At 41.1% G+C, this 18461-nt stretch overlaps 1 protein-coding gene across 9 annotated transcripts in view; it reads right to left on the bottom strand.

The window, feature by feature from the left end:
- Positions 1-16901: 16901 nt before the first annotated feature.
- Positions 16902-18461, bottom strand: part of LOC137892562 (receptor-type tyrosine-protein phosphatase mu-like) — a 148693-nt gene continuing 147133 nt past the window's right edge. For 5 of the 9 annotated variants that reach the window (XM_068737809.1, XM_068737813.1, XM_068737812.1 and 2 more), the window contains one exon: positions 16903-17960. In XM_068737809.1, the coding sequence (XP_068593910.1) occupies positions 17907-17960 (54 nt within the window). In that variant the 3' untranslated portion in view covers positions 16903-17906. Of the gene's footprint in view, positions 17961-18461 lie in introns of all 9 variants that reach the window. The other 4 variants (XM_068737806.1, XM_068737811.1, XM_068737808.1 and 1 more) reach the window with 1 other exon arrangement.

Genomic DNA, 18461 nt, shown 5'->3' with positions numbered 1-18461 from the left:
CAGACTCTTGCAGAAGCGGCAGGAGATTAGCATTAATTTCTGCAGACTTTCCAACTTGCCCTAATGACTTTACCCTCACATACTTAATCATTTCTTATCGAGACCTCCCCAGGTATTAAACTCACCTCAGGCAAGGGGATGAAGTGGGCATTCTCAGTCGTAGAAAGAGAAAGAAAGGCAATTTGAAAAAGAGAATAGACAGGTGAGAAACAGCGAGAGTAGAGATTCTGAGCTTTTTGTTATGTCACACACTCCTAATACTGGGTCTGTCGTATTTGGGAGGGGCATTCCCATCCACACGGCAGCAGTAATTCAATAATTCAATTTGACCCTCAGTGATAATCTGTTACGGTTATTTAAGACACCTGTCTCCAGTTTTGTCCGCCTTGAATGATGTGTCACAGTTTGGCTTCTATAACATTTACTCATGCTTTAAAAAAAAGAGATCGTGCCTCACACATCCAGGCTCCCAGGGGACAGTGCACCATGGTAGGGCTCACAAATACAGTAGTGTCGAAAATAGTTCCAGTGAATCTCCTCCTGAAATCTAACCGGCTTTGTTATGGTTTGTATCGACACAGCCAGAGCACAGAAGGCGGCCTTCACTTTGCCCTCTGGCTTCCTTTACTTGTCAGACACTCTTTCTATGTGCAATATGCTGGTTAACAGCTAAAACACACATATATATATATATATATATATATATATATATATATATGAAGCAGCATCAGGAGCTGCAGGGGGTTCATTTAATTTCTGTACTGGCTAATTGGTGAAGGGGAAACTTGAGATATGGACTCAGTGAGAGATCAACTCCCTCCGGGAGACTTTTTCATCATTACGTCTTATTTGCTGCAGGAGTCAGTTGGAGACATAAAAGCGGTGCTCCCTTCTGAGGCCTTAGAAATAAAGACACAGCAGCTGAGAGCTTTTACAGATTTGGGGGAGATGATGGGCCATCAGTTAAACTGGAAACAACCACTCTAGTATGAGTAATTGAGGAGTGAAAAATCTGCCTCCTGTCTAATTAGATGTGCAATCAGTTTCTCTCAAAACGTTACGACTACTACCCTGCCTGTAGCAAGTAAGGCACCAATTGGTTGGGGCCCTGAAGCTTGAACAAGAAGTCACAAATATATAGATTCATTTACAAAGTTAGTTAATACATTTCCTTAACAGTTGGGCATTGTAGTTTTAGAAAATGACACTCAAACAGGAATAAATTGTACATTGATAAGGGACTATTTTCAGCTGCAGATTGATATACATTTGATGCTCTAGAGAGCATTTTATTAACAATGGGGCTCTATAGATTACGACATATCAGGCTTTGGATATACACACACACACGGATAACTTGCGAGTGGGATCAGTTTATTGCTGGTTTTATTATTTTCATGGGAATTGTTGACATAAAGAAAACATATGACACGGCCACACTTATCCTTTAAGTATAAAACCCATTTGTTATACCTGATCTAACCTGGAATATCCGTTAGAACTCCACGAATTCCCCAAAAGATCACACAATTAAACTCCAGCATCCTCCTGCATAAATCACAACAGATGCTATCAATGCACAAAACAGGGTCAGGAAGAAATAACAGTGAATAAAGTATTCTCCTTCACTAAACCAGATTGCTATTAATAATGATTTAACGCACACACATCAAACTATTGACCTTTAGTTTTGGATTGAAGCTGCACCATGTTCATTATCTTGCACAATGGCAACTCAAACAGTGCAATGGAGAACCTCCTCATAAATCACACCAGTTCCCCAGTTTCTGCACCATTGTGTGCTCAAGTACTGCAGGGAGAAGACCTATTTTTGATAAATGGCCATTACGGTCAATATGCTGCGTCAAGTTGTGGCTAATGAGATGCGTGACTGCATACCGACTGATACAGGTCACGGAGACATATGGGCATTTCTGGTGTATCCGTTTCTATGTTCGGCAGCCAGGCGTCTGTGACATCACGCGGAGCACTGGAAATGGAACGAGACACCCAGTTGTAGCGGGCACATGAACCAGGAGTTGGGTTACCAAGGAGAAAGGATCAGGTGAGGGAGTGCAAAGCGACGGGTGAACACTTGCTCCCAGCAGGTAGCCGGTTCCCACTGGTGACCTTGTTTCATTTCCACAGTATAAATGGCTGATGAATGGGCAACCAAGGACCTGAACAGGAATAGAGGCCAGCATTAGCTCACATATTATCTGCTGGTAACACTAATGAGAATTCATGGGTAAAATATGGAGAACGTTATGGAAGCTTGCCCTACATAGAGAACTCGGACATCTCTTTTAAGACTGAAGTTGTGCTGAAGTTTGCCAAAAAAAGTAAAAACTTTCTTTATTTCCACCACTTAGATGCTTATGAAGAGGATAATAAACAGCGATGAGCAGAGTGTGCATTATCTCAAGAAAAGACAGTAATTACAATCCTCAACATCAAAAGCTCTGTTCCTCCTAAACTGCAGGATCATGAATCCTGTAGGCTGAGCAGCTACAAAGAAGCTGTTTTTCCACTGTTTGGCTTCATGGCCACATTTTGCAGTGCAGCGAGGCCGTTGCGCAATCAGAGCTAATTCTTGGGGTTTGTAAGATGCAAGCTTCATGAGATCTCTCAAGAAAGCCTTCTTTGATCTCCCATCCTTGATAATATAGGTCATCTCTTCAGGGAGAAACAACAACAAAGACCAAATGAGGCGGAAAATACCATTGAACCCACCTCGCTGGAGCAAGAAGCAATCCCTCCAATGCAGCTTCACGGACCACAACACGAAGCCTTACAGACCTATTTTCAGGGTCTTGATCTTTGGCATTTTAACACAACTGCCCATCAGACTGTGTGCTTACAAGAGAAAAAACAGTTTTTGTTCTAATGTGAAATATTGCATCTGTCATTTCCTACTCTGCTGCCTGTATGTGGAGCCTGTTCAGACTGGGTCTCCATGGCAACCGTTTTATAATGCCTCATGAAACACCTTAGAAGAGGTCCCTTTTTATCTGGGCTGGAGGGCTGGAGGGCTGGTAGAGAGGCACTGAAGAATCAAGTGAGAGGGCAGAAGTGACAGCTGACGGCTTTGTACATAGAATATTTTTCTTCAGCTGACGTCTTTGTAAGCTGCCCCGTCAAAAGGCATGACGTTCAGAATGAAAAAGGATATGAGAAATAAAGAAAAAAGCTCACTCTGAGAGACAAGAGGAAATATATGATGACATAAGATATTGTCAGTTTTTATAGCAGGACCACATGTCCAAGAAAACCTGTTTTGGTTGCAGATTTAGAGACTCTACTTCGAAAGATACCATCATTGCATGTGATTCACTGAGACATTCTGGCGCTGACATTTGCTGTACAGGAGCATGGTCTCCGGGTCCTGGAGGACGAGTCCAGTCATGTGGAATTCAGCAGGCGTGAGCATGATGGGAGGGAGGCATACTGCCAGCTGGGTCTTCTGCAGGGGTGAGCTAGAGCCCATGCCAGGAGCTGACAGGACCAGAGCGCAGGCCTCATCCATGCATGCTAATCAGCCCGTCAGAGGAGCCGGGGTCGAGGGCATCTGCAGGGGTTCATTGCCATGGCTACAGCAGCAGTCACATGATATTACCTGAGCAGGTAAACCAAGTGGAAGGAATGTTGCGTCTTGGCGTTGGCTGTATGAATTTCAGTTATGTCACCACTTCTCAGAAGAGTCAAAGGCTACAGGGCGAGAAAGCAAAAATATTGAGTTTTTTGGTATTTGCTTGGTAGCTAAAGCATTCCTTGATTAATGACGGTATACAAAGCTGGATATCTTTTCCATTCTTCACTCAAAACAAGAAAGAGAGCAAAACAAGAACACAGAGTCTTAAGAATATGTAGGCTATGGCAAAATAAGTCGTTAATCATTTCAGCACAATCCTGTAAGTGGATTTTTTGAAAATGTGTCCAGTTTGTCTTTTTCACAGCTCCACTCCTATTTCTATTTTCAGTTGTGTGACACAGAAGTTTAGGTTTTGGAGACTATAGGTGGTTTGATGGGAGACAAACAAGAGAGCTCCCCAGAGTGTTTTCTTCTTTTGGATAAGTTCTTTAATCATATAAAAAGGCTCCATTGAGTCACAAAGACATCAGTAAATGGTAGATGGATGTGACCGCTTGGAGTATTATTTTGACTTTGGACAGTCAAATATGCTGTAAATTTAATGACATGGGTTCTCTCCAAAGCTGATTTGCTTATTCATCTAACAATACAGTCTTTTTTTACTGCATATATTTAGCACATTAATCACTTATCTCCATCACAACATTTCCCAGTTGTGTAGCAACTGGCTGGAAACGTATTTCCAATCAAAAGAGTTTCATCTCGTGGTCGACCTAACACAACCACTTTTGACTGCTTTTATCTGAGCATCTTTGAGGTCATTCATCTTTTTATATGCTAATATTTTAATCAGCATTTTCCAATGAATTAAGGGCGCAGACTCATTTGTGTTATCAGGCAAATTAACCTTTACTGCTGGAAGGACAGTTGAAAACCGGAGCTGTCGGAGCTGTCTATATAGTTTTTCCACTGCAAACCGAATGATATGAACTGAGTAACAGCCTGTCAGTGGTGTTCTGAAGATACAAGTCTGCCATAGGTGAAAGCTTTCCACATATTGGATTATTGACCTACATTCAGACATTTATTAACCACAAACAAGCAATAAAATGAAACAAATTGACCATGAACGGTATGATTGTGAGCTCACTTCAACACACTGGCAGCATTATTGAGAATAAATAAATTATTGTTACTGTCATATGTCTTCGGGATCAGGGAGAGGTCACAGATCTCATTTAAACACAACCTGTTTTTGTCATCAATCTTCTGTATTGATATAACATAAAAAAGAAGATAGTGGTTAGGAAGAGACACAAAGCAAAGCAGAGTAAAGTTTCATCAAAGAGCAAGAAGGAGAAACTTATAGAGGGCATTGTTCTTGGCAAGGAAGCAAAGAACATCAAAATGAAGGAATATTTTCAGTCTGTTCTTTAACAATATTAAAACCACATTAATTGATTTTTAGCCAAGGTGGGGCGGCTGTAAACACAACTCTGACATATTATCACCTTATAAAGCTGATATGGTGAACGTTGTAGCAAACAGTTGCCTATTCTATCATGCAGATCCAGAGAATTATTATTAGCATCTGTTTGGTGTTGTGTTTCTGGCCAACTGGACCTACGTCCAATATTCACTCTTTCTCTTGTTCCATTATTGGTCTGCAGGGAAATGTCTGGCTCTTTAGCTGCTAAATCCTCCACCATGTTTACCAGCTAGTTGCCAACTGCGTCTGTCTGCTGTTTGGTGCTTGGCCATTCGCGTACAGTGGGTTTTTATCAGAGCTCTTGTTGAAATGTGGAGAGCGTTAAGAGTGAACTCAAACAGTTTTGGGCCGTAAAAAATCAAAACAATATCCCCAGAGAGGGGAAACTGAAATTGTTCATAACAGTGATAACATGTACATTAGCACTGAATGAGTTTTATTGGGTTTAAACCTATGGAGCTGATAAATGGACCGCATTATATAGCGCTCAGGCCTTAGCGACCACTCAAAACGCTTTTCAAAACAAGTCAGCTTTACCCATTCACACACACATTCATACACTGGTGGCAGAGGCTGCCGTACAAGTTACCGCCTGCTCATCGGGAGCAATACACATTCACATGCACACTCACAGCAATTTGGGGTTCAGTATCTTGCCCAAGGACACTTCAAGATATAGACTGCAGGGGCCGGGGATGAACCACCGACCTTCCAATTAGTGGACGACCGCTCTACCTCCTAAAATGTAATAGATGTGAAAGATCGCATATGGCCACAGCCTGCCCCCCACATTTGAAATGGTCTGTAACCGACACCGGAACTGTGGCGTCAGTGAATGAAGTCTCTGTGGGTTATTTGTTGTAAGTTATTTGATACATTTGTGATATTAAAATATTGCTACATGGTAAAATATTCCAGCAACTAGTATAATCTATAAAAACCAAAAGTATCCTCTGAGGAGGGCATTGCAGTATTCCAACCGACAAGTGGAAAATGTAAATTTCTCTGCAGTTACGTGTGACAAGAAGTCTTTTAATTTAGATCTATTTTTAGCCGTGCTTGCAGCATGGCTCTAGGGTTAGCAATGTCAGCTGGCCCACCACTTTGGTTCTGACTGGAATACAACTACAACCATTGGATGTTGGGATTGTTCTGGTTAATTTGGTGACACGGCCGTGGCATGTAAGGTCCGAATCCACATTACCCAGTTGTCGGACCTCTGTGATAAACACAACACAGAAAAACTAATTTTGTCACAGTGCTGGTTATTATAGTAAATGATCACTACTGCCAAAAATCCTCCTTACATAATGAGCGCGGTCAGCAGAACATGTTGAGTAAAACCACTCAGACATGCTGTACACTCTACTGTTATCACCTTCTGCTGCTCGGGAGAGCGGGAGTGAGAGACAGAAATATGGAGTGTGAAGTCGGTGGAAGTGAGGGAAAAACAACAACAAAGAAGGCTGTACACTGGCCTCAGACCAAACATTCCAGTGAGAGTGCCTACTCATCACTTTCCTCTGAAACACACTTAGAGCAGTGGAGTGTGGAAGGACAAAGACCGATCGGCTCTTTTGTTTTAACTTCATTATCGACACAGACAGTTGGTTATGTGCTCTGACTTTGCTTTATGTTAATGCGCACAGCGCCCTTGTTGTGCATCGTCAACGCTTCACCACATAACTGGATCTTCTGTTTACATAAATCAGTGAAGAGGAAGTTCACAGCCGTCCAGCATCGAACTTCACTGTTAAGTTTCACTCTAACTGCTCTCAGGGCATTGTTTTCAGCCGCAGCAGGCAGCTATTTTTAGTGAAAAAGCTCTAAACACCCACAGTAACCTACCTGCTCAGCACCAAATGACAGACAGACACAGTCAGCAACTAGCTGGGGAGCATAGTGGAGCATTTGGGGGCTAAAGAGCCAGATATTTAGCTCTAGAATTGAGGAATTAATATAATTTAGATTTAATTTACATATAATGTTGCACTGGATGTGTAAATAAGCAACAGTTTGATAAAGAAGTTCACCATATTAGTTTTTCCTGTTCCAATACGAGGGTCCTGGGACAGAGGATGTTGTATGTTGTACAGATTGTAAAGCTTTCTGAGGCAAATTTGTGATTTGAATTGAATTGAAAAAATGTAATAGCAGTTTAAAAGGTGTGATATGTTCAATTATTGCAGGTTTGAGGAGTAGGCCTATCGGCTTTTACAGAAAACAAAACATCAAGTAGTCTTTGCTGAGGTCTGTGCTGGTTATCTGTCACGTATACCATTTCATTTAGTTTGTAAAGTTTTTGCAGTCATTTAGAAAACTCTAAAACTTTGAAAAGGGTTTAAATTCCTCACTGAAATATATCATTGTTTCTGCAGCATTGTCACGATAACACTGACGATCATGGGGAATGTCTGACACAAAGTAATCCAAAACAGCTTGAATCGTTTAAGGCACGGTGAGGGACTGCAGTGTTTCACAGGGATCTTTGTTCAGCTCAACTCAACAGCATCACTCACATCCTGCAGAGTTTTCAGCTGCAAATTTATGGAGCAATTTCATTTTCTTTTACAACTTATCTCAGCGATGCAATATATGAATTTAGCTGTGACTGAAATGAAATCACTGTGTTGTTCATAGGCCCATTAATAAGTGAGCTCACTCCGCCAACAACCAAGAGTTTTAAAGATCTGCACAATCAAACGATGCACAATTGTTACATTGCCGTGTGAAAAGAGAAGCCTCTAAGTGTCATTATATTACCGCCTGCACCTTTGACACAAGGCTGGATAGATCAAGCGTCAACATTTTCCACTCATTTGTCAGTGCTGCTAGTATAGCTTCGTCTACTTGTTCTCAGCTGAAGGTGAGTGACAGATTTGTCTCTAAGGGCTTAAACAGCTCCTTTCAGAGAGAGGAGTTCCTGAAGGCAATTCCCACTGACGGGCAGACAAATGTAACACCAGATGTTGCCTCCTTACATCTGCAAAGAAATGCTTCAAGACAGAGTGGCCAAGGACCTCCCCGCACAGCCTGACATAATAAGATGGATTGCTCACACACACGGTTGATAGTAGGATGTGCAGAATGAAGCCCTGCAGGTTCTAATGATGGACGGATGCGCATGAGGACTGAGATCAGATGGAAGGCGGGGAAAGTATAGAGCATCTTTCTCCACCATGGAGAGAATCACTCCAGGGGTCTAAAGACGTGCGTAGGCTGAAACAAGGATCTTGGGCCGTTCTCTTCTCTTGAGGGACTGGAAGATGCTGAGGTTTTGCTTTTTATGTCAGATGTTGACTGTGGGTAAACACAGCTTAAGGTGGGGAGTAATCCTTGCAGATAATTTGTCCATCTAAATTGGAAACTGATTGAAATTTGGTGGTTGAAAAAAAAATTGCAGCGATGAAATACACTCTGAATCGAGTCAGCCTCCAGTTGGCTTTCTGTTCATGTAGAAGAGCTCAGTTATAATGCTATGTGTTATCAAGCCGCAACAGGAAGTGCAGCGCATGCAAGACAGTCCCGTTGTGGACGACATGCTGGACCCAGTCTCACACTCCGGCTCCGAGTGCTTTTCCCTTGTTTATTCTAAGTTTGCGTCACGATCAATATCAATAGACAAATTGCACCAAATTCGACACAGATTAACGCTTGTCGAGATATACGAAGCTCATAGCCACAGACAGACAGACAGACTGAGATTCCTTGCTTTATAGTTAGATAACAAACATGGTTTAATGGCAACTTTTCTTCTAAATGCACCCATCTCCTTTTGTTAGCATATTAGTAGACTTGCGGACGAAAATACACATCATTATGCGTTTTCTTTAGCTGATTTTCTGCAAATTTGGGTATAATTTGTTATACGTTTGGAAGAAAATCTGACAAGGCAGGTCGTATTAAAAAAAGTAATTGACTGGCATGTTTGACCAAGTTGCCACAAGGAATTTTCCATCTTCTTAACCTGTGTGGGGAACAGGTCTCAACTGCTGAGCATTGGTCTTCCCCTCCATGTTAACTCTGCAGAACCAGAGATAGGAGCCTTAACACAGAGACGTTCTTGCCGTGAGACCTCCACATACTCCATGATGGTGAACATTGGCTCCTATATCATACAAGTGGCTCCCATCGGAAGACTTAAGGGAAGAATCTCAGCAAACAAAGAGAGGGAGACATCCTTCAAAAAATAAAAAGATGACGCTCCTGCGCTGTGAGAGAACTCCATACTGCCCAGTTCTACAAATCTACATGTAGTCTTCTTTCTCCTCAGAGAGTGCAGGGCAGCAGCAGCAGCGTCGGTCTGGGAAACGATTCAAGGAGCCGAACATGAGTCATGTTCAACCTCCTCTTTGTCCTCACAGTGAGGTTACCAAATGGTGGGAGCGATGGGTGTAATCCCAGCACTACCATCATCTCACTACAGGCAAAGCCCGACACACGAGGCTCTGGCAGTGAGGATCCACAGCCGAGAACAGTCTCTATAGGGTTGCATATAGAGTCATCTTGACTGGCTAGATATATATACTCTCAGAGCAATGACATAAGCTTGCAAAACACAACAACCTTCATGTACCTTGAATGTCACTTATAAAACCTTGAAGTATTTTCTCTTAAGAAAAGCTGTGGGGAAAACTAATTTTATGTTGTTGCTCATCCTCCATTTTATTTTCATGTTTTAAATATAAATATGCGAGGTCAACCAAATTGCAAAAAACAAACAAACATGATAGCCATGCGGGTAGTTTAGGTTTTATTTGTCAAAGTTTTTTAAAGATATTTGTATTTTTTGCCTCCAACACAAATCGACAGACAGGACTGGAACTTCTTTTGTGTTGCTCAAAAGAGTGAAAAATTACTTACAAAATTAAACAAATACATTCTTTCCAAAAACAGCACTTTCTTTCTGTAGTGGACGGTAATTCCAATGTAAACTGGTCACAGCTCTATTTAAGGGTGAACTGGCCTGGCTCTCTGATTTCCTTGTTGCTTTCAGACATCGTCACTGCAAATGTAGCATGACTGCACACGACCACTCATTCTAATACAAAGTGAGACAGCTGGAGCGTCCACTCCAGGTTGCCTTGTCAGGCATGTCTCCCCAACATACAACATCTCTATATGTACCACCTAATTAGCACCCGATACGCTTTAAGGCAAATTGAGTCTATAGCAGAGCAGCCCCGGCTAAGCCTAGCACCGCTCTAGATCTCAATAAAGACACCCTATCTTGACATCTACCTTCTACCCCTTTGGCTCCCTTTGTCTGCTCACCATGTTGTGACCGCCGAACACAGGCGAGCACGGCTCAATATTACGCGTTGGAAGATAAAGGGACTGACTCCCCGCCATGCCAAATCTATCCGGAACGCTATTACGGTGCCATGGCAACAGATGAAGACATGCAGGCCTCTTTGGATGGGGGCACCGCTGGTTCACTCATCTTCTCCGCTAGACTGACTGGCAGGAAAAGCTCTACGGGGCTGCTATGGCAACAGACTGATCATATGTAGAGAGGGGGACTGTTGGCTGCCACGGTAACATGGGGGGGCCAAGTCGTCAGCACCCCCCGCCCCCCCGAGTTGCAGGAAATTAGATCGACTTAGATGAGGACTTGACCTCGGGCAGATTCCCAATATTATTTTGCTTCTCGTGCATTTTTGACATGATGGGAATAGATATTCTGACGCCAGCATTTGTGTGTGTGTGTGTGTGTGTGTGTGTGTGTGTGTTTGTGTGCATACATTTTTTGCTTGTTGGACCCATTTAAGAAAGGGTGAAAGTGATGCAATAATCCAGCCATACACCAAACTAGGCTATCCACTTGTGGGTTGACACTAAGCTTGCAACTTCTAAAATATGTAGTCTCAAACTACTGAAATATGTATGCCACATCTGTGCCCGGGAAGACTGTTTCTCCAGCCTTTTCTCATGCAGCCTCTAACCAAGAGTACTACAGCACCAGCAAACTCAGAGGGCTGACAATGCAATCACATCAAACTGTCAGGGGGTGATAGGAACAATGTCAAGGGAGCAGAGACATCTTACTCTCTCCCCTCCATCTGCATGGAAACGGAGGAAATATGAGATATGGATTTGCCTCGGATGTGAGAGCTAGACAGGGCCTCTTTTTTTGTATGTTAAACTGGTCCATTGATTGATCGCTCGCTCCCCCTTGGCAAACGCTCGATGGCAGGGCTGGAACTGAAAGCAAATACCCTGAATTATTGGAAGTCAGCTTAAAACAGCTGCTGCATCATTCTCCAAAAGAATAACGAGGATGTAGGATTGATTAGAGGCTTTGAAACGTTACAAATGTAGAGATATTTTGAGATTTGGTCAAATTGAGATTATGCGAGAGGTGATTAAAAAAAAAAAGAATTATAAAAAAAACTAATTCTGATCATATAGCCGCATGAAGCCCAGTCTGTTGTAGTCAATTCAAATATACAGAATGGAAAGCCACATGTGGGCTGTGAAGTGAAGACGATGTCCACTTCTGTTCTCAGACAGATTTGCCATACAGTCTATGTGATTGTGTTTGTGGTAGAAAAGCAATAGGGGGGGGGTGGTGGTAAAGAGATAAAGGCAGGCTGAGAGAGAGAGAGAGAGAGAGAGAGAGAGAGAGAGAGAAGAGAATAATCCAGTCCCTAGAGATTGAAACAGGCTGTTGTCCTCCAGTTGCTTCAGCTACCCTTTGACCTATGTGTGGCTCTGCAGTTGTTGCATGTGTGCATGTGTGCATGTGTGTGTGTGTGTGTGTGTGCACATGTGTGAGAATCTGCAATGATGTATGTGTGAGTGCTGGATGGTTGTTTTAGAGGAGGCTGCGTCCAGCAATTCAGCGAGCATCTTGATGATGAGAAAACACACCGCTTAATCTTTCATCGGCAATTGGGGAGTCATTCATTATTTATTGGTTTATTTATTACATTGTTCACAATCGCGCAGAGGAGACCGGGGTGTGGGAAAATAATATGATGTTCATGACTTCAGTATGCATATTCAAGATGGAGACCAAACAAATGTAATCCTGTATCCGTCTGTGACACACATCTAGATGTGCTGAATGACGGGCATAACAATACGCACCTTAACTGCATGAATACAAACCTGAAACATTTGCTCTTATCATCATCAGGGCATTTTATACATCAACTCTTTTCTGATTTCTTTACAGGATTCATGAAATGTTGACTTTTGGGGATAACATGTTAATTACTTGAATTGCATATGAGCTTTAAGGCAAATTGAGTCCGTAAGAGTGTTAAATAGAGCTCTCCACCACTGCCGTTGCTTTTAGCTGACATTGTGTCGCTGTGAGCTTTGTCTGCACTACACTGCCATCTTCTGGACATGCGATGCCAAAATGCAGAGCCATCTGCAACAGCGACCTTGGTCCTCTCAATTGCAACTCATAAAACATTCATCCCCAAATGTAATGCCTACCATTTTGGAAAATGTGAAACTTGATTCTTGCAATATGATGTCTGGAATGAAGTAAACTCACTCTCAAATTACAATCAAGGTTGTGGAACAAAGTTATGAGCCTCTATGTGGCCTTTGTGTCTCTTTGTGGTTGTATTTAGCCTCTCAACCGTTTTCTAATTATTTTGGCTATTTTTAATCTCTTTGTGGTGATTTTGCAGTCTCCTTTCATTTCATTAAAGTCGTTTTGAGTATCTTTGTAGTAATTTTGAGCCTCTCTGTGGTCGTTTTGGTCACTTGGCATCTCATTGATGATGTTTTCAGTCTCTGAGGTTTTCTTGTGTTTCTTTGACATCTCTTTGTGGTCATTTTGGTGTGTTTTTTCCAGGTTGTTTTGCTGACCCTCCTCTGCACAGATATCATACTAAATACTACAGTACATTAACATGCCAGAGCCCCCTGACCTGCCATGTAATCCATTCATGCATACAGCAAATAGTTTATAGAGTTATTGAGAATGTCACCTGAGAAATAAACTTAATTTGCAAAATCTGTTTTTATGCCTTAAATCCAAGGAATGAACTTGGTACAAATCTCAGTTGCCGATTGCACCAGACATCAACTATTGTGCAGCTCAGTAAGCATGTTTTTTGCGTATCCAGATGTTGTCCTTGAGCTTCTGGACTTTAGCTCAGGGAACATCTGGTGTGGACTCTCCCAGTAGCTCAACTCACATCAAGCCTCGGCAGCAGGAGCAGCCCCCAGTCTCCTCGATCTCCCTCCACTCCTTGCTTCGGCTCATCAGCTCCCCGGTCTCCTTGTGTGAACAGAGAAATAATTCACCAGCAGTGCTGCAATGAAATATGAAACCATCCCTGGTGCCACAGCGCCCGTGGCTCTGACCGACTGGAACAGTCTGTGAGGGGAAAAGATGAGACGCTCAGCTTCCATGAGGATGTGCCAAAGATTCCTCTTTTCACAAATTCCTCTAGGCACTGCTGCAGCCTGTATAGACAAACCAGTGCATTAGGTGCCAACACAAGCCAAATATCAATTTTTTTAAAGAAATGGAATGCTTTGAACCGGACATTGTGAGTTGCTCATTAACCACCCTAGTCTAAGGCTTTATTCCTGGGACTAATGACAGTAGAATTGCAAAGAGATGCATGAGTTTGCACAATAATAGGCTCAATTAAAACAACAATTTTATTAAAACCTTATTTCCAAGCTTACTTCACTATTCCTCAAGAGTGGCATAATACCATAAAAAAGCATTTTTACACTGACCTCTTGTGGTTGAAAGCCTCATGTGTGTTGCAGCATGTGGTCAGAAGGGTGCTCTGTTGCAGCTGTAGCTGTCACACTTTCTTATTCTTTAAACTGTCAAATTAGCTTCCCGCTACTGTATTCACTTCACAATCAATACAAGTGAATGTGCTGATTAATAACAGCAAGAAACATTTATGTGCAAGTACTTCCAATCCTTCACACATGGATGTAATACTCAGCCAAACCAGCTGTCTGCCGCGACCCTTCAGTGCTAAGCAATTCTATCTTTTACATGGGGGATAACCTGTGTTGATTGGTTAGCATATGAATAAAACAATTGAGGTTAATTTGCTCACTCTTTAAAAATAAATTGAAATGTAAAGATATGATTAGAGATTTCTTTCCTTTCAAGTTTTTTATGTCAGAAAAACTTTTGATGTTTATATCTGCAGGCCAACAGTACCATATAATTAAGTTTGACCTTGATGGAGACTTCTGAACCTTTCCAACAGCAAAAGTCATGTACTTTTAAAATATGTGTATATTACAAGCATCTTACTCAGTTGTAAAACCTGAACATGGTGCCACTAAAAACACGGTCTTGGACACGGCCACATGTATCTGTGCAACTGAATGAATAATGTTAAATGTTGCAATACAGGAGAAAGTTCAGGAAAAGTACTCATGGATACCACCAGAGGGCGACAAACCCAAATGAATCAGATGGCACAATGGTCTATCAACGTTTTTACAGTTGGTGTATAGAAACTGTACTAACCATTAATCAACAAATAATCTATTCATAAAATATCATTTATGCAATACATTGTAGGAGAATAATTTGTCAAAAGTGCACTCAAAAAATCAAGTTAATTTAGTACAGAGATATTTTCCAGTGTGAATGCACTACGTACTCACTTACACTATACTAGGTGTAACTGACATAGAAATCCAATTAACAAAAGAAAAGAAAGAAAAAGTTCAATTAATGAATCCACTTACAAACGAAACAGTCCGCATTCCTCTACATTTAACGATAAACTTGAAAAGCCAATTTTGCTCGTCCACCATCTGTGTAGAACTTAAGTTTTTGTTGCTGTGCTGCAAGTCCCTGACAAGCTTTTTAGAGGTAGGTCTTTGTCTACTTGTGCTCTGAAAACAAATTTAGGTCTTTTCTGGCAGTCAGTATAAAGACTGAGAAGCTTGATGTCAATTGGTTTATTTTTTTTAAATGAATCATTTGTAAGAATCTAAATGTGTTGCCTTTGATTCCAACGTCTCAAACTCACCACACAGGTAAAACTGTAAAACATGTTTTTGTAAAAAAAAAACAATTTTTTGAGAACAAGTGTGGAGATGGGCCAGATGAAAAGAAGTAAATATTTCTTCAAGTTTAATTAATAATTATGGATCCTGTTTTAAAAAAAATACAGGGAGCAACTTTACAATATGATGTATCCCAATAAATACAGCCTCGAAACATGACCTAAGAGTTAAATGACCACCTCTCCAACATTTTAAACATGTAACATGATTACCCTCAAACAGGTAGTATTGATTGCAGGGCTGCTGTATTGGATTGCATTATAGGCTATCATTACAAGTGTTCATCATAATATGTACACCTAGGTGAGTAATCTAAGGCCTTTAATTGAGAACGTTATATTTAACAACACAATCTAGAACTTAATGAAATAACATCAAGTTATCAGTTTGAAATAACTTTTTTAAAGTAATTAGAACAGGATCTGTGCGGACGTCTGCGTATGGCTTATTTGCTGTACGCATACTGCGCATGTGGGGAGCTTGTCCTTCAAGTGTACAGAGTGGTGCAAATATGAGGTAGTTTTGTAGGCCAACCTCAGAAGTTAGCATCGCACTGGTTCCCTCCACAAGAAGCCAACGGGATTTATCCGTTTTGGATTAATGCAGAAAATAAACTCTGGCAAACCAAATATGTAGGATAGATATATATGTTTTGTTCAGCAATATGATCTTTACAAATGATTCAAAAAGCATTTGTGAATCTTCATAAACCACTTTTATGATTTTTGAAGAGTGAATGCAATCGGCAGAATTAAAAGGCAAACGGTGGGGAGTATTGAGGCTGTAAACTAGTCGGTGATGTTTTGTAGTCTCATTTTGCCACTTGTTAGCAACCACATTTTTTAAGACACGTAAAAGCTTGAAAATTCACAAGAAGGGTATTTAGTTACGTATTTTATATTGCAGAACAAAACTTAAAAACCTCTTAAGCTTGTGTTAACCACAGAACTCACCAAAAACCCATTTGAAGAACCCATTGATTCTGAGACACTATGAACAGAACTGCTAGGCGTCTGTGGCGTAGCTGTCAGTGTGTCTGTTTGGGAGTAGAATTAGCATTCGTGGCATCTGGTGAGGTTGCAGATTGCAAACAACTGAATATCTCTCTGCTCACTCCTCTCCTTTTAAAGTGTGTTGGAGAACTACAATGGCCTTCAGGTAACGTAAAACCAAGAAAAGCTCTGTGGAGAGCCAGTGTCTGGTTAGTTTGTTCTGGGCTGCTCTAGAAACATGGCGGTGCAACATGTGTGAAAAGGACCCACTTCATATATGGATGTAAAGGGCTCGTTCTAAACTTACAAAAACACAACAATTCTTAGTTTCAGGTGCTGAAACACTAATGAAAAATATGACCATTTCTGCTAATAGATTCTCCTAAGGCCTAAACACTGTTCCTTTAAAGAATTTCAGATATTCTTTTATAGATTTATACATCTTAGATATTAACAGAACTGTAAACTATCAATGAAAATACATATTTTTACCATATACCCTTCAACATTATCACGATGCAACATTTGTTTCTCTCACTAAACGTGAGCTAACTACTGCCCGTTTAGTCAAATTTGCATCATGTGAACTGTAATGTAAGGAGTCAGACGGTTTACCTCTTTGTAGTGTTTTTTTGTCCAATCAGTCCAATCAGGGTCCCGGTTTCTGTGAGAACCTAAATTTCATCATTTCATTTAACAAACTGTCTCAAAACAAAACTGTATCCATTTGCAAAATTGCAGGGAAGCCATCATTCATGTTGTAGCATACAATTATAACTAAAGGCAATATCTTGAAAACGGATCAATCCTGTGGCGTGGAAGTGATTGTGTTGTTCCTCATCTCTCCAACAGATGTCCCCCTAATGCCATCTTTTCCAGCTCCACTCAGAAATACATAATCCAATGTTTATATTGTAGATACATTTATATAATATCTTTTTTTCTTTACAGTGGAATTGATCTGTCACACAAGTGACCAAAAAAAAAAAAAAGAGCACACAATACAGTCAATAAACCAAACCTAGAGAACACATGATTGTCACTTACTGCGAGTCACAAAAAAAGTACATACTGTGAATAAATAATCTACAGAAATATGTACAATATGCACAACAAGAATTCAAATGGAAGAGCAAATAAAGCTTTGGATCCCTGTACAGGAAATAAGGTAAGCAGATGTAGACTGAGCCAGCTGTCCCCAACATACAGTATTAAGCAATAATCATCTAGAAGTCAGAAATTTACAGGACATTTAGTAACATTTAGGCTTTGAGCTCCTGCATTTAATGACTTATAATAATGAGCAAAAAAACTAAAATCAGAGAGAGTAAAATGAACACGTTAACGCTATGTACAGTGTAATCGCATTCCACGGAAAACTGGAGAATATTTAACGCTCATCGTCCAATGAGGCTCAAGGCAACAACCACGGGACTACAGGCGGCTGAGAGAGACAGAGGCAGAGAGAAATAGGGATCCAGAGAGGAGGAGACTCACAGCAGAGGAGAAAAAAAATAGACCCTCATTGTGCTCCTGCTGGCTTCCTTAGCCGGTACTGACAGAAACAGGCGGCGATATTTAACACTGTACAACTCAGTTACCTTTCCCCATCTAGAAGAAGAAGAGAGCTGGTCAAAAAAAGAGCTGCATGTATGGTTATGTGCATACCTCGCTCCTGTCGAGTCGGTAAGACACACACACACACACACACACACACACACACACGCACTTAGCACAATGCACACATGTGAGCTGCAGTCTTCTGTAATGTCCCAAACTTTAAGTCTCTGGCGGGTTCAGTAGCTCCGAGTTACCCAGAGTTCAAGTACTCCAGTGCCACTTCATAGCAAAACTTGTACTGGTCCTATGAGACAAGCGGAAACAAACAAAAACATTAGAGAGGCGAACATGGCCAGATCAACCTGCTAGAGAGAAGAAGAAAAAAAAAGAGCATCTGGGCCACTATTGGGGTCCGAAGCTATTTGACTTTTTCACAAGCAGTTGTGACGGAGTACACCGACAGATTTAACCTCCCCTTCCTCCCCAATACACCCTCTCTGTAAATGATATGCCGTATTGCTATGCTGGAGTACTTAATAAGCCCTTATTCATTTAAGAATATGCACTGTGTAAACACAATATCATCTGAAATAAAGACAGGGCCCTTATCAGGTAACAGGGCAGGAGGCCCTTTTCATCTCAGATAATGTGCTAAATCAAATTGTACTAAAATATTCACATATATGTACATACACACATATATGTAAAGCTGATAATATGAGCAAAGCCAAGGTTTTGTGGCCCCTGAGGATCTGTGCTCCCAAAAAGGGTCAGTTGCCTGTTTGATAATTGAGACATGGAGCTA

The sequence above is a fragment of the Cebidichthys violaceus genome, unplaced genomic scaffold, assembly GCF_023349555.1.
Source record: "Cebidichthys violaceus isolate CVI_PGR_0920_01 unplaced genomic scaffold, fCebVio1.0.p SCAF_8, whole genome shotgun sequence".
Lineage (NCBI taxonomy): Eukaryota > Metazoa > Chordata > Actinopteri > Perciformes > Stichaeidae > Cebidichthys > Cebidichthys violaceus.
Note: the sequence above shows the minus strand (reverse complement) of the source record. Positions and strands in the feature narration are given on the sequence as shown.